The sequence below is a fragment of the Bombus affinis genome, chromosome 3, assembly GCF_024516045.1.
Source record: "Bombus affinis isolate iyBomAffi1 chromosome 3, iyBomAffi1.2, whole genome shotgun sequence".
NCBI classification, from domain to species: Eukaryota; Metazoa; Arthropoda; class Insecta; order Hymenoptera; family Apidae; genus Bombus; species Bombus affinis.
Window position 1 is genome coordinate 1158579 of NC_066346.1, and position 17336 is coordinate 1175914.

Consider the following 17336-nt stretch of genomic DNA (forward strand, 5'->3'; position numbering starts at 1 on the left):
TAACAAAGTACTTAATAACGAAATACTTCAAACTAAAGATTCTTTTCTACTTTGCCATTCAATTTCAATAAAAATGAAGTGAAAATTTCTTCCTAAAATCTACAAATCTAAAAGAATCCTTTCCTAAAGATGTTATTCTTAATACGACCGATTGTATGTACAACAAAGAACATGGTAAGGAGCGTCCGACAGAATTTTGCTCTTCGTTACAAATACTTTTCATTGTATTTTTATTATCTCGTATCAAAGGTAAAATTATTGTTCGTTGAGAGTAACATAAAAAAATTTGTTCATAGTGATATTTGATGATTTCGTGTGCAAAAAGACTGTTAAAACAACGTATTGTTCATAAGGTACCGCGAAATTAATTGTTGATAAAATAAATAACGTTGGATAAATCTAATTATATATCATAAGATTTATATATAAGTTCTCCGATCTATTCGTTGTATCTGTAATAATTTGATAAATGTATGTTTTAGAGAAATTGTTTGTCGTAAGTACAGGTAAGCAAATTTCGGAACAATTACTTGTGACAACCTATGAACGGTCGGAAAGGATCGATTCAGCAGATATTGAAATCGACCGACGGATTCCTAATTGACAGTTTCACGTGATACTGCACTGTTTCAACTTCAACGACGATTTCAACGTTTACTCGCTGCTCTTACAAGTATTTATAAAACTATAAAACCTATCTTTAAAACATTAATTATAAGCCACCTGATATCGAGGTTTAATTTCTCTATCCTAATTCTTATTTTTGTCCTTTTATTACAATTTGTTTAAAATGCGTGGTAACCTCGTTTAAACGCAGCGATCGACGATCTTTGTAGTTTCCTGGAATGGAGGAAATAAGAAATTTTCTCTTTTTTTTAACTTTCGTAGGTTGCCAGCTTTCGTAGAAGATTTTAATTTAAAATAAAATTCGACGCTTCTGTTTAAAAACAGATATATTTTAATAAAGATACGACTGAAATGCTCGATAATTATATGTTTTAAAAAACATCTGGAAATATGATTTTAATGTGATTTTAATTATCTTGATATTAAGTTAGTCTATACACATAAGCACGTTGATTTTGTCATCTCCAAAAATTATTCAATTTTATTATTCTACATCTATAAAAATCATTTGCTTGTTCTTATCTTAACGTGATGTGCGACAATTACATAACAAAATTTAGAGCACGTATCCTTGTTAATTTCAGAATTGAAACATAACATTTCATATGCACGAATCTAATATTACGATTATATATGGCATTGTAATGTTTAGTTTTTGTTTACTTGGCATAAAGCACAATGAATACAAATACGAGTCTATTAAAGGGTACCAGAAACCCGCTGCGCTATTCAGTCGTACAGATTATGATCGCGATTTTACTCCCGTTTATTATGTAATACGTATACTTAACTCCCTATGCGTAAGTGTCGAAGGGATGGAAAGGATATTACACATGTGCCACGTACATTAAAATCTTACGTTTCGTCGTTATAATTTTTTCTTTCCTTCGTACGATTTTTATCTTCTAATATGAAAATATTCGAAGCTCGTGATTTCATGCAAAAGGTTTCACGTCATCTGGCGTTATTATCGTGACAGCGGTATTAACTTTGACGAGTTTTCTGATTGATGCAGATAAAGAGAATTATCTCGATGCCCTTGTTGTTCGTACGAAAGCTAATTTTAGCGAGTGAGCTAAACCCCGCTATTCTCTATTACGGATAGTTGACAAGATGCGTTATAGGAGATTGTATCGTACGATGTATCTCGATAGAAGATATTCAAATTGTGTATCAATTAACTTATTTCTCGTCAGAGTCTATCGAGGGAGAGTTACGCTAGGAAAGGTTAAAAAGAAGAATTAAAAATTCTTTCCATAAATTCGATCATAGTGATTTTGGGTGGTATCGAGTCAAATTCATACAGTTAGTATGTGAAAATTAATCGACGACATATTTTACTCTGTTACGCCAGCAACGGTATCATGGAAAGCATGGATCGACAACGAAGGCATTTGTATTTGAACGTTTGAACGTTTAAGTAGATTTTTAAAAGATCGCGAATTCGTATAGAAACCGAGGGTGGTCATTTCGAGCATCTTCTACGAAGCTAAAGGTGTCGCGGATTATTCTAACGCAAGAGCGGCTATAACTCTGAAACAAGATCGAGCAAAGTACATGGTTCTATGAATATTCTCCTTTTTCGTTTTTGCGTTCCCTGTCCGCTTCTGAAGTGAAGAAATTTAAAGCCGATTGCGCGTATAAGTGAAAATAGAACGTTGATCTTGATAAACATGTAGAGACGAACGAAATCCGTGGCTCGTGCCCCTTCTCATATACGATGATTACTCTATTTCGTCTTGAGCCATAAAAATATAATATTCTAAACAGTGATTATGTTTAAGTAATAGTTATACGATATTTATATGCTGAAGTTTTACGATTGTAACGTAACTACAGGTAGTAGAAAGTCCGTACAGTATAACGCGATGAATAGTTTGCCTACAAGGATCGCGATTCAGGCACAATTTACAATGTTATTGGGTGGCTGTGAAAAATTTTCACTTTCCACAGGAAACAACGGTTGTTTGCAAACGAAATTAACGGGACAACAGTTAAGAGGTATGGTAAACAAGAAACTTCTTGCTTTCGTTTTACGATTATTTATACGCAAACACAACGACTATCATTACTCAAAGGAAGTACAAGTTCGATAAATTCTATGTTGATCTTGCCAGATTTATGGACAGGTCAGGCCTGTTCCTTTTCGAGAAAGTTTCAAGGTGAAAGTCCTTCGTTTTACCATTTACTATCCTTGGTCATATCTCCTTTTGTCGAAACGTTTACAGCAATCGTTAGATTTTACTTCGTGGGTCTACGCAATTGGTCAAAACTTGTTGGAAATTTTCGTGGTAGCCTAATGAGTTTCGTGAGAAAGATTACCGAAATAAATCTCGTTTACGAGAAATGCCAAAGTGCTATCTCTCTTTGGACGTAACGGGTTCGGGGAAACAGGGACGAAATTAATTGGCAGGCTAAATGTTTGAATTAACGTTAATAACTTCGCATAGATACGATTTTATAAGAGAAATAAAGGCTAGCTCGATGTTCCTTTAAATTTTATCATGTTATGACATACGAAAAGCATAATGAGCGGTGCTGGACGACGTAGGGGGGTGACGACTTTCTATGGTATCATTGGTGGTCCATGCATATGTAAAGATTCTTCGAAAGGGTTTCTTCTGTAGCACACTGGCTCCAGAGATACAAAAGGGGCTTCCCTTTCGCGTGTTCCTGCATTTGTTTTATGTAACCGAGTTTATGTCACTCTACCCAGGCATCGTTCGCAATCATCCGGCAGTGTTTTATATAAATTTTTAACTTGATTACACACAAGAAGCTCGGCACATGAGAGGTCTCTCATCGCGCTAGCTGATTGAATAATACAACGCCCTTCGAGCTTCGAAGCTGTATTCAGAGCGCACATTTTTTAAGAGTCTAATTAAATTTTTATTTTTCTTTCAACAATGAACAACATTCTTCTGTATCGCGCGCTAGATAGATAAATAGATAGATAGATAGATAGTTGGATAGAGAAGATTTTCACAAAATTCATTTAATATATTTTTCATTCGATTGTCCAAGATGTCACAGTTTACCGCGTTATTTACGCAAATACAGGCAATTCCTTATTTTCGTTATTCGAGACAGACGAAGAAATGTAACACAAAGTTTCATGAAAAACGTACAAGATTACACAGATGAACGTGATTTTGTCGTCCGAGGCAGAGAACAAAGATCTGACAAAAGGAAAAAGTACAAGCGTAGCAAGGAAATAAAGGCAAAAGAGGCTGAGGAAAAAGAAGAGAGAATCGAAGGGTAGCCTAGATCACGGAGGCAATACGCGTGGCAAAGTATGCCACATTTCCAAATGGTGTTCCGAATGAACCGGTACGTGTTTGGATCGTTTCTAAGAGGGCACCGTAAATTTTGTGGCCCAGCAGGGTCGTAAACTCGAATCCAACCGAACAAACGGTCCTCGCGAGGTAGGGGTGCCACAAAGTCACAGGGGGTAGGACGCGCGCGCGCGCGCGCATGCCAAGCCACGCCGCGCCGTGCCATATCGTGTCGCACCACGCCAACAGACATCGCGCTGGACTACCTCGTACTGGCTCACAGCATGCCACGGATGCGCATCTTATTCTCTCTTTCTTTTTCTTCCTTTCTCTTCTTTTCTTCCCTTCGTTCCTGTCCATTACTTTGCCATCACCATTGGTGAAAGTTTAACAACTTCGCATCTCTCTACTCTTCTACCGTATATCGCTATTAGTAGGCGATAGTAATCGATGACACCGGTGAAAACGTTTTTCCTATCAGGTTGGTCCTTCGGCTCCTACTTTACTTTAGCTCTTTGGGAAAAATGTTATTGGAATAACTGAAAACAGATAAAAATAACGAACGTACTAATATCCAACAGAACAAATATTCGATCGAATGAGACGTTACTTCTATAAGAGAAATTTATTTAAACGAAACAAATTTATAATATGAGCAAGGTATTATCGTTTCTTCAAACTTCTGTTGGCCACCACATTCATTCATAGAGGACGATGCGAAATAAGTGTACGATAGGTATGAAAATACCTTTGCTGTTAAATGAAACGCGATTTTGGTCTGTAAGACTTTCGATTGACGATTATCTTCTTTTAAAAATGAATGATCTTTCAACGTACGTTATTCATGAATACTTACGTATACGCTATTTAATATATACGTAAAATATATACGCTATACTACGCTTATTTATCGTTATACTTATAATTTCGTTTCTAGTACGTCGCGAGTGTACTTTATAAAACATATTTCTTACACCTATTTTACTTTTTCGCTTTTGTTAATTATATCGTTATTCTTTCGATGTTTAACAAGCAAAAGGTTACATACTATAATAATATACATATTAATGAGAGAGTAAACAAATCGACGCGGCGTTTGCAAGAATATCCAAACAAACGTGCGATAGTAAATAAATAAACGACTGATGTAACAGGTAGTATATGAAAATTAGGTTTTCTCAACTACGATCTAAGGATGAAATAAAAGAAAATGCTGAAAAAGAATGAAAAAGGTTGACTTCCTCAGACATATACTGCATCCTCGGATGTTTGGTTCCGATTTGAAATTCTAACCGGCCAGTGGTTGTTCGAACAAAGGGTAGACGTTCGTAAAAAATAAAAACAAGGTACGAAAAGGGGGAGTGAAAATGATTTATTATTTTTGCAGAGGTTTTCCAATTTTTCGAGGTATATGGAAAAGTTTTCTGGTCGTGGAAATGCGGTAACCGAGGAAACAACTCTTGGCTTACCGCATGTGCCATAAAAATTTTGGGTTCCCAAAAATTTGATGGAAACGAAGAAAAAAGAAAAAAAAAGCAATGGCAAGATGAGAGATACGGTAGCTGTTTTGTGGCCCTCTATAAAAGTTATACGATAGGACCTGGGCTGCTGCAAGGTTTGAAAGTTTTGGCACTGTGAATGATTTGTGAGGCTGCTCTGATCGGACCTAACAATAGTTTTTCCTCCGTTTCTTCGTCTTTCCTAAAAAAAAGAGTATGTAATAGTTTGCAGAATTAATTCTTCCTCCACCTAAAAATGTGTGAAGGTATAAGAAGAGCGTTTAATATCAATTTATATATATAAAATAAAAACTGCTGACATAGGATCATGAATTTACATCAGTTACGACACAAGGATACGCAATAAGTGAAGATCTAGCTTAAAAAATCGTTATGGTTAAACGCAATTCGATTGTACAGCGAAGAAACATAAATTAACGTAAAACGTGTATTTTTTACAATGGCTAAAAATGAAGTGTCAGCGAATTGCTTTTCGGGAACTGATACAATTTCTTTGAATTGTTTCAATCTCGGAATTTGTATGTTCTTCGATTGTAAATGCTTTTTTCGATACTGTTTCCTCGAGAAGTATTTCACTCTCTTTATTACTTCCCAAATCGTGTTATGCACCATCCTAACTGTGCTTTCGTATTACAACAGATAAAACGCGACAGATCTAATATCAATCACTTATGGTCGTTTAAGTATGGCCTTCGCCCTGTTAAGTCATAGAGAATTCTTTGGGCGAATGGAGAGAAACGTTAGCTCTATCGTATTTGTACAAGCACGTAGCGCGTATGTACCGTTCGTACGTTGAGCCTATAAGAGACCAAACTTAAAGTGTTGACAATTATTGTAGTACACGAACGTGAAAGCTACGTATTAGACAGTCGCTCTTGCGATTCAGAAGTTCCTTTCACTTTCGAACGTCGTCGTCCAGAGGGAATAGTTAAACAACAAATATTTGGAACGTCGAGGTAATGTAAAGTGTACTTCAAATTTGAAAAAAAACAAACAATAATCGATAGAAGGTGTTAATTAAACTTTCATTGGTGTTTTTGTGCTTGGTACTTTGTTAACGTTACAAGAACATTTTGCAACTTCTTTTCAAAGTGAATAATTCGGTCGAATGCTATGTTCCTACATACAAGTTATATGTGTATTTTTATAACAAACGGTATAAAGCATTTGTTCGAGGAGAATAATTCTAAATGAAAAAGCAAACATCGAGTGAAAGTGTACCGAATGTTTATAAACTTAAGGTAACATCAGACCAAAATACTCGCAGAAAATGAAAAATATACAGTGTAGAAATAACAAGACAAAAGGTTAGAAGTTGGTGTAAGAAGGTTTATGCGAACATAAAAGGAGCGATTGTTCAGCATCGAGCGTGAGTTTTATGCGACTATGTGCTCTTACATCTGATACGGTATTTCATTTTCTATCGAAAAACTCGACGCACATTTTGTTAAATTTCCGATAGATCCGATTTTTATTAATATTTGCCATTCCTCGTACGATTAAATAGCCGAGAATCGCCATCGAACTCGACAAGATTCGACAGAAACTAACAAACTCGGTAAGATTCGATAGAAACCGAAGATAGTTGCTACGAATTTTAACAAAAAAAATATACCTACGCAATTATGCCAAAGAATTTTATGGACAAATAACATCCACGGTAAAGGTTCGTGGAAAAAGTGTACGTCAGCGAGAGAAATAAACTACCGCTTGAATATATTTTACTGCTCGCTATACATGCACTCGAAGCACAACCTTTTGTTCGCTTCGTAGCAGCGTCATTTGATTTTGAAACTCGTCACTGACATACATCATTGAATTGGAGCTATATGTATATCTCATTTCTCACTGTTAAACGTATACACACATACATGCGTTGGCCTACACTCCATTTCTTTTCGGTATAAAAGTATCAGCTCTCTTCTTCAGCTGTTCAGTTTCTGGGTGACTTGCGTTCTTACAGTGTCTTCTCTTTCTTTGGAATTTTACTTTTTTTTTTTTTGTTTATTTTTATCGTTAATTCTTTGACCGATATCTGATTCTGTTACTACACCGTAAGAAACATTAAGAAAAGCTTCGTAGAAAGAGTTCTTAATATAACGCCAGGTATGTTCAGTCGTGTTTTATAATGAAAAAGTAAAAATAGTAAAAGATGCACTTTAGAATGGTAGATTCGAAACGAACACTACGCTTGAAGTTACATTTTTACAAAGTTAAATTAAGAATTTTGTACGATTATTAATTGTAATAGAGATAGTACGCGATGCCTGGGTCGTGGAAAACATGACACTTGTGAACGATACGCTTGCAATGATTATGTCTCTCGTTAAAGAGAAAGGGAGAGTGTAGAGCGTAGAGAAAGGAAGCGTTGTATAACGTAGCGTTTCAAAGACACGTGATGAATGCAATAGATGCAATAAACGCGGGAAGAACGTAATAAAAAGATAAGTAAAGTAAATAAGATCGCGGAAATCTCTTCTAGATTATTAGATGTATTAGATAAAATAGCAAATATAATTTCGAAAGTATCACGATAAACGCTATTTAGTATATTACAAAAGTAAAATACAGGTATCCCGGTATTGACGTGGGTTTTACATTGAATTCAACCGTACATTCGGAAAGAAATATATATATATCGTATAATATATCGTAGAAATATTTTCAGAATGGAAGTAAGTCATTTGAAAATCGATGAAGCCATCATCGAGAAAGCCCTTCGAAACAAGTTATCGGATGAAACTGTTAGAGTTTTGGAGATTCAGCTAAACTGTATGTCAGAAAAAGGATTAAACTTTCTTAGTGATCTGTATAAAGCACACATCAGATACACAGCTTCTTCTACCAAAAAGAAAGAGGAAACGAAGTCGGAAAGATCCATCAGTTTGGTTATTAAAGCCGAACCCCTGAGGGAACTGTCACGCGACATCGTTCGTCAACAAAATCTGTTTTTGATCGAATTGAAAGTTCTGCGTGACGTTCTACCCAAGATGAAGGAATTCGTTTATCATCAACTCGGTCCAAACTTGTTATGCGGTTTTGACAATCCTCGCATTCTTGTTATGGAAAACTTAATAAACAGAGGATTCGTTATGAAGGATCGTCAGAAAGGATTGTCGTCTGAACACTGTCGTTTAGTTATAGAACAACTTGCGAGATTACACGCTGGATCTGTCGCAGTTCTCGAAAAGGTACGGATTGCACATTATGTTTTAAGATATATCTAAACGTTGCGTAAAAATTAAGCGTAAAGATCACCGTAGCGTGATTCTGCGCATCTGCATCTATGGAGATCTGTAAAAAAATGTTCGTACGCGATTCACTTCGAGCATGATTTGCAATGTTAAAATTTTCCACATTCACTGCCGTCACATGTGGGAAGCACATCTGCGTGATCCAAGATTCAACAATTGGCGGTTCGGCCGACTATGTTGAGATGGAATACCATTACGCACCATTAATTTCGTCTAAGAGACGAGGGCGTAAAAATCGTAAATGCGTTGCACTTGTCGTCGACGTAAGCGAATAAACGAGGCCGATAATATGGTTTCCAGTAATTGCTGTCCACGCGTTAATTGCCAAGCCTCTTCTATTAAATCTTTCGACTATTGCGGATTTCTGACAGCCGAAATTCCGTTATTTTGTCGATCGAGGATGATACTACCCGAGAAGCTGTTTCTATTTGTAAGTAACACACGTTTCAAAAAGCGCGGTTCGCGTTGCAGCGACCTATTTTTATGCGAGTCCGACAGTGGTGAATAGGCGCGAGAGTAGAAGCTATAATTAACTTGTTCGTCTTTACGTCAATTGGTACAGAGTCTTTGTACCTTTGAGACCTTTTATTCTCACGATGAATAGTTTACGATACGATGAATAGAAAGAAATGTGACATTGAAATTATAGCGTTCGAGGGCAACTTTCCACGAACTTCTTTTTACAAATCTCCACCGATCCGCAGGCGTAGAGTCAGGCTACGGTGTTTTTTATATTTACTTTTTATTTACATCTTTTTACGTACATGGAAAACAGTGGAACCTCGTTTATCCTAACTAATGTCATTACAGTACTACACAGTTTATCGACAATGTGTGTGTTCCTGAACGCCTATTATCCGATTCTACCTTATACGTGTGACGTAACGCTCGTACGAATTAACGTTTTCGGCTTAGTATTTACAAATCTCAGCTCGTTGAACTTACAAGGGAAGCTTCGGACCTGCTTCTCGCGGATTTCAATGAAATTTAACGTGGCGGTAGCTTTATACGCGAAATAAATATTTGTAGTTTTATCTTCGGACGATCGATCAATTTCGATGATAAAATAATATTAAAGATATTTCAATTTTAACGTTGTTCAACTTATGGTATAAAAAGCAAGGAAAGACTTGTTTGTTTATGTTCTCTTTATGTTTTTTTGAAGCTTCTCTTGTTAGTTTTTCTGGAACCTTGTATTCAAACAAACGAATAGCAAGATCCAGTTATATGGAAATTGTCTTCGATTATGCGAACGAAGAAACAGCGGGGGAGGGAAGAACCAGTGCGCTCCTACTAAACTTTCAGTTTAAACAAATTAGACTTCTTAAATTAGTTTATCACATTTGACATGTATTTTAAATTCTTAAGCGAGGCGATTAGTATTAGTATTAGTATAAGTTGTATATATGTGTATTCGATCGCCATTTAAAATTACAGGTCTTCTCGTTTATAACTATTTCTGGAAGCCACGTATAAAAATCATCCATCGTTTAACTTGAGGGTGGATCACGCGAAATAATTTTACATTAACTATCAATAGCAGTAAATTAGTATATTTTCTTATTACTCTCCTCAGTTACTTATCGTAACTAACGGTTACATCTTGAATAAGTTATTTCTCCTGCATGTCTGAAATCTCGTCAATTTTTAAGTGATATTAATTCGAATTAATTTTTCAGGATCCACAGATAATTGAATCTTTTATAGATACTGGAATTGTATCGACCAAATGTCCGAAAGCTTTCATACGAATGATGGAAGTAAGCCTTCTACGAATAGCTAACGAAATACAAAAATGGTCGAGCGAAAAATATGCGAACGCGGCGAATAAGCTGATTAAATTGTCATCAACTATCGGAACGCGTTGTGTCGATGCGTATAGTTACGACGTGGATGAATTCTGCGTACTAAATCACGGAGATTGTTGGATAAATAATCTAATGTTTCGAGAAAACGAAAAAGGCCAACCTATTGAAGTCTTATTGGTAATACGTGTTCCTTTACATATACAGTGTTATACTCTCTTGTAAAAAGGACGGAGTTCCAGCATACTTACGACGAAAGTTGCCAATATACTTTATTTTCATCGACTAACGATAAATAGATCTACTATAAAAAAATGTACGAAGAGAAATTAAGAGAGCGACGATGAAAATTTATGTGGCGTTTTATACGATACGTTCGTCCTATCTTAGTCATAGTCCAGTCGATATAGAAACTTGGATCGCATTAATATTTTCAAATAGTTTAAGATAAACGATCTTCTATCGTATGAAAACTAAGCCATCGGATCACGTTCCTTATGCCATAGAATCGGAATTTTTGTTTTCCTTTCTCTTGTTTTACCATAGGGTATTTTCCAGGTCGATTATCAGATGGCTGTTTACACGTCTCCAGTTATCGATCTGTTATACTTCTTGAACATTTGTCCAGAGTTTGACGTAAAGTACGATAACGACGATCATTTTCTAAAACTTTATTTGCATACGTTGGAAGAAACTATGAAAGATATCGTTTGCAAGAGAAAACCGCCCACGATGGAACAGTTAAAAGAAGCAATACACAAAAGAAGAATATACGCTGTTTTTTCTGGTCTCGTGCTTTATTTACGAATGATGGGAAATAAAGAGGATACCGAAGATTTCGAGGAATTATTGACTAAGTTGTTAGGTGAAACTAAAATGGACGTTTTCAGAAATCCAGACGCGGTGAAACTAGCGCATAAAATGATCCCAATTATGAATGAAAGAGGTTACTTCGACTAAAACGATTTGTTTTAGCTATTGAGATAAAAGAAGATTATTTATTCTCGATCGCATTGGGCATTATTTTGTAACATTATTATGCCTATACATATATTGTTATCGTATCTTGTAAAACGTGGCTACAAATACGGTGTCTCGCGAAAGTATTCGACTGCTTATCACGCAACCTTTTATACGAATATAGTATTACGTGCATTATAGAAAACATTTTGGAATTCTGTCGGCAATGAGACGCGGCTCATTTGTTGCAGGCATACACTTTGCGAAAAATTAATATACAGCGTGGATAGAAATCTGAAACGTACATTGAACGACGTACAGATACTCTCGTTACATATTGCAGCTTATTAAGATAGCGAATAATAAGCTGTTCAAGTATCTATTTTCCTACTATGTCTGATATCGCATAACTTCTATTTACGTTTACAGATTCGTTTAGAGCTTTACCAATATGCGTAATCGCGATGGTCTCAGGTAGTTACATTGCTAGCGAGATTTCAAAATGTTTTCTATAATAGAGAAATAAAAGATAGGGAATAATTTCTGGGAGAGTTCGAGTAGTTTTGTCAGCTACTACCGTACATGAGAATAAAACATGCTATAAAATTCCAACATTCTTACCAAATTAATTCTTTCTTCATTCTTTCAATTCTGGAATGTATCTTCTCTACGGTATTATGCTAAAAGTAAAGTCAGAGACTTTCAATACATAACGAAGTCGAGTTTATCGAGTTTATCTTGAACGTTGGGATATATGGAAGGATTGTAATCTCCAGGAGAATATCATAGTATATGAAATTTGTATAAGAACAATTAAACGTAGGATATTAAAACATAGACGTATACGTTATAAATCGTAGAAATGAAATCCCTAAACGCTTTTAACCGAATATCTACGAAATATCGCGTCGCACCTCGTTGCTGGTTTTTCATAAAACCATTTGAAAGACGACGCGTTCCTTCGATCAACGATTAAAAGGGTTGAAACAGTAAATCTCGATTAACAAAGAAGTTAATCGCCAGTGTCGATTCAAGTTGCAAAGTCGTCTCGAGGTCCAACGAGGAAAAAATTGTACGAACCATTGGACACATTGGGAGTACTTTCGAAAAGATTGTTGGAGGGCAAGCGTGCGACCTTGGCGGTCAGCCGGTAGCAATTGATTTATTGTAGGGCAGTAAAGCACTAGGCTAAAAGGTCTTTGAAAGCATCGTCTTGGTAACCTACATCGTGAACAGAGAAATTGTTGTGGCAAGCCTCGATGGGGTGGCCTTTGCCTCGAGCAGCAACTGCACTACCGAGCATGGAAGAGAAATCCGCGATGGAACAGAAGTCATCCGGACGAGAGAGGTCTTTTTGCAACATTCGTCACTGTTTCTCCCTTTTAGTTTCTTCTCCCTTTAGTCTAGTTGGCCAATGACCTGTCTGCCTTTCTTGTTTGCATTGACCTGAAAAATGTACGTAGTCAACCGAGAGTCGAGGGATTCGTAAATCATAGTGGAAAGGCGAATTGGAAAAATTCGGTAGTGGATTTTTGGTTCTCCGCACGAGGTATGAGAAAGTTGGAGCGAAGATGCAGCGCCGAGGGTGAAAATAAGACATAATAGAAAAACTAGACGCCTGTGAAGTATTCAGGTTATTCGGTCGTCAGTGGCAGAAAATTCCGGTAGCTGGCCGCGATTAGTTCCGAATCGGTTCGGAAATTACATTACAGTAGAAACTTTGCGTTCTTCTTGCTTTCGCATTTTCCGCTCGATCCCGTACTTGCGACAAAAAAGTATCTTGCTTCGTAAATACCGTGCGAAAGTTTATCATCGAGCGAATCTTGTCGAGAGTTTCCCTGTTTATCCGAAAAGTAAAATAGATTGCAGAAAAATTATAATTTCGATAATTGCCTCTTTCGACACGTACAGAATGTGCCTGCGATCGTGGTGCAATCGGCGATGGGGCGATTCTTCGCGAAAACAATAAATCGAAAATATTCAATAGACTTTCGTCGCACGATGCTTCGGTTTCGAGAAGACCGAATTTGGGAATTTATCAGGCAGCTATACTTTAACCTTCGCCGATTAACGACTAGGTACGACTAGATGATCAGTGTCATTCTACACGCGAAGATACGCGAAATATGTAAAACGAAATTTGTCCAAGACCTTATTTTCGGGGAAATAGAGTTTGAAGTTGTTTAATTAAAAACTGACCTGGTCCACGTATTCACGGTCCATAAATTTACAAACTTATCTTCCTCTAAAAGAAAGATCTTGTGACCAAACGTGCAGGTACTTACACGCGTATGATGCGGTTCTTGTACCGACTTATATCGAATTCTCCGTGAAACTTTTTCCTATCGAATTTGAGTCGTATCTGGATGAAAAAGAAGTTATTACGTTATTGCGATCCTAAATTACAATTGCTATCGATTATTGTAACCGTAAGATAAAACGCCGCCATGCGGCGACGATAAAAGGAGTTAGCCTGAAAGGACATAAGAAATCGCTCGAAATTCTCGTGGGAGTTACTAATCCCCCAATTTTTCAGGTGTTCCGTTTAACTACGCGTCGGACAACTGATTTGTCAACGTCCCTTACCTGAATAACGCCTGTTTCTTATTTGTCTTCTAAAAGAAAATGGTGTCAACCCTGGGAATACCTTTGGAATTTGTGAGCCGCGATTGATGAATTTCGAACTTAGAAATTTTTTTAGAAGCCCGAATTGTGCAACGAGATGAATGTGATTTTCCATCGACACAAAGGGTTTAATACTATTAAAAAAAGGAAAGGAAAAGAGGGAAGAAGTGGAAAAAAATCTTTTGATGGTATTGAATAACACAGTCGAACGGAGAATATTGATCCTCTTAACATCTACCGCCTAATCCTTCTATTATTATATCATCATGTCACCTTCGTTTTTGCACCTCTCTGAAAAATGTTGGAATCTAGTAGGAAATACACGATATTATTAATAGTATAAACAAATTTCATATATTTTAATTATGCACTATATATATGTCGGAGATGTAGGAACATCGGACCTTTCTTTAGGAAGATCCCCAATACTTGGGCTCGAGGTGACATAACTGGTCGCCGAACGTAGCCACGGTCACGGGATGAACGAAATGTCTTACAAAGAAGGTACCGATGTTGAGGGACACGCTGTATAAACAATCGAGTCTCGATCAGGAGCAATGTTGGTCTGCCTAGTTACGGCGCTTGGGAATTTGTTGATATTCCCGATCAATATGTAATTGTCAAATGTGACTGTATCTGTCTTTTATTTTGCAATCACCTTGGAGAGTTTACTGTCATCGTCTTGGCAGTCAGTCTGAAAGTAACCCAGCGTCTGAGTTAACGTGTCTGCGTGCTACAAAATGTATTCCATTGTACAAAGAGTTTACCCGTTGACCGTGGATTCGTTATTGAGCCCAGGAACATTGTCAATAGCTTTTGTTATACTTATTAATTATTTCACGCCTAAAATTTCTAACGATAACCCGACATATATATGCTTCTTACATATACATTTTTTAATAACCTTTTTAATAATAAGCTTTTATAAAGATAGTAAAGATAGTTTCGTTTCATCGAAGATGGCCGAAGAAAACTCTGTTTATCTACGAAGAATATTATCGTAATTATCTCTATAACGCGTTAAATACAAAAATATTCAAATTGTACGCGAAAAGATTCCTTTGGAGGGGATGCAAATTTGATCTATCAAACCAAGAAGCAAGCACGGTCTTATTCGATGAAACGTTTATCCAATGAAAATTATCTATACGAATACGAATGGGATTGTACGAACGAGGATAAAAAGAGAAAATCTACTTATCAATATTGTCCCTGAATTTCGAGATTCATAGGGGCGTATTTACCCTGTCGGGACATGCAATTTTGGCATACGACGTGTAAATACAGACGTGTCATTGGACAACAATATACCCGTGGGATCCAAAGCTTGATCCCCGGTGTCAACGACCACACTATTCTGAATTTTTCGATGGTGTTCCGTGACGACGCGACGTCGAGTAAATTATTGCTAAATGGTGTACCGGCGGATGTCAAGATGCGGGCATCGTTCGGGTGGTCGTGGGATCTTTCGGCGGCGACGACCCTTTCGAAATACTAGAATGTGGAACAGAATCTTCTTAATCATCGACCAGCAAAACAAACAGTGAACATTCTTACGAAAATTGTATTAGCGTTTCTCGTACGTTAAACGAACAACCTTATTCATTTTCTGTTTGCAGCATTTATTCGTGTTGCTTCGTCGCAGCTACCTCTAAACGAATTCCTGAACGAGCCTAAAAAGTATAATTTTTGTTTTACCGTGCGACACATTGCGCGCGTCGAAGAACGATCGGAAAGTGAAACATCGAAAATGTCAATTTACAAAATAGGTATTCGTGATATAGACGTGGTAATGACTTGTTGGAAATTTTAAGGAATATGTTCTCCGTATTTAGAATATATTGCAACATTTTATTCCATCGTTGCTAATTTTAATTGTTTCTTTTATATTACAGGCGAGATATGGTATCGCGATAATGTACGATATTCAAATATATATCACAGATATAATATGAAGTAAGGTTTGAAATTGAAAACAATTTATTCCAAGCTTTACGAAACGAAAGAAAGTGGAAAGGAAATATCAGCTATCGGTGCGATTGTTTTGTTGTCAAAAAGGGTACAGGTGTCCTCGAATAGTCAAATCGATCGGATGTATTTTCTTTCGCTCGCGAATCTCATTAAATTTATTATCAATAGTATACAGTGTGTTTATTTTTATACTGAATATTTATAAATAGAGAAGGTTGTGTCCTTGCGCAGGGATCGATTGAACGGCGTAGCAAGATCGTCGCAAAGGTTTGGTTAAAATTAGCAAAACTTCGTAACGGTTAGTGGAAGTAACCGTAAGAGTCCGACCGTAGACTTGCCATACGTTCGAACGAATATCAACGCTACGTCAGCCTGGTTCAACGATGTTTTGAAAATCTGCGACCACATTAACATTGAACGTTGACGAGTATTTGCGCCAAATATTTGTCCAGTTTGTTTGTAAAGACTATAAATCATGTAACAGATTTATGGGTCAGTTTTGTGCGGCTGGAAGGCATAGCTAGCTATTCGACACTTTCTTCTCGTTGGTTCTTCTTTCACGTTCCTGTCACTACATTTTCGCCTCAACTATCCAAAAGCTCGACCATGTTCCACAAAAGCCTCTCATAAATTGTTTAGAAAGCCTTGTGCTAACATTTACGTTTGCTCTTCTTCGAATAATTCCATTGAAAAAATAAGGTTCGGGTCATACTTGGTGCCGATATTAGTTGCACGATAAACTACTGTTTGATATACGCCCACTTTGTAATTTATCGATATCGAATGACGATAGAACAATGCGACGGAACAACGATGGAAATAATTACGAACAATGTCCTTTCTAACAGACTCTGTTATGCCGCTCTACCATGTAGAGACGAGTACATAACATGATCTCTGTTTGGACGTGATTTCTGTGCGAAAGGCAGAAGCCAAATGCGATTATGATCACCGGGGACACAGACAGGGGTGTATTATAATAAAGCGAAAGTGCTGTTATAGAACTCACGTTGAGCGACACGTGGCGAATCGTATCCTGATATTGTATCACTGTCTGCCACGTGACTATCACTTTATAAATATATCTATCGCTCAACGTTCAGTCAGCGGCGTGCTGAACGTCGAGTTTCAGTCGAACTTGTTCGACCGTTCGTCTTCTTTTTCGCTATTTCGATGCAAGTAAGGCAATTTTCATCCTCTTCAGCGTTCACATTTATTACGCTAATGATGGTTCGCGAATTAAATAGTCCGGACAAAAGTTGCCATACGTGGTGCGAAGTACAACAGCTGTAGCGTATA

At 37.0% G+C, this 17336-nt stretch overlaps 1 protein-coding gene across 5 annotated transcripts; it reads left to right on the forward strand.

The window, feature by feature from the left end:
- Positions 1-1957: 1957 nt before the first annotated feature.
- LOC126914217 (uncharacterized) lies at positions 1958-12278 on the forward strand. 5 transcript variants are annotated; one of them, XM_050717868.1, is made up of 5 exons: positions 1958-2017; positions 2080-2180; positions 8091-8613; positions 10356-10661; positions 11040-12278. In XM_050717868.1, exons 3-5 carry the CDS (start codon positions 8092-8094, stop codon positions 11439-11441), a joined length of 1230 nt encoding a protein of 409 aa, XP_050573825.1. In that variant the 5' UTR covers positions 1958-2017; positions 2080-2180; position 8091; the 3' UTR covers positions 11442-12278. The 5 variants fall into 5 exon arrangements, with proteins under 5 accessions (XP_050573825.1, XP_050573821.1, XP_050573822.1 ...); XM_050717864.1 differs by lacking the exons at positions 1958-2017; positions 2080-2180 and adding an exon at positions 5290-6378; XM_050717865.1 differs by lacking the exons at positions 1958-2017; positions 2080-2180 and adding an exon at positions 6385-6791.
- The last annotated feature ends 5058 nt before the right edge of the window (positions 12279-17336 follow it).

What these genes read in the sequence shown, in the direction of transcription:
- LOC126914217 (XM_050717868.1), top strand. Translation starts at nt 8,092, where the DNA reads ATGGAAGTAAGTCATTTGAAAATCGATGAAGCCATCATCGAGAAAGCC. An exon ending in CTGTCGCAGTTCTCGAAAAG is followed by an intron (nt 8,614 to 10,355) that starts GTACGGATTGCA and finishes TTAATTTTTCAG; the next exon opens with GATCCACAGATAATTGAATC. An exon ending in AACCTATTGAAGTCTTATTG is followed by an intron (nt 10,662 to 11,039) that starts GTAATACGTGTT and finishes GGTATTTTCCAG; the next exon opens with GTCGATTATCAGATGGCTGT.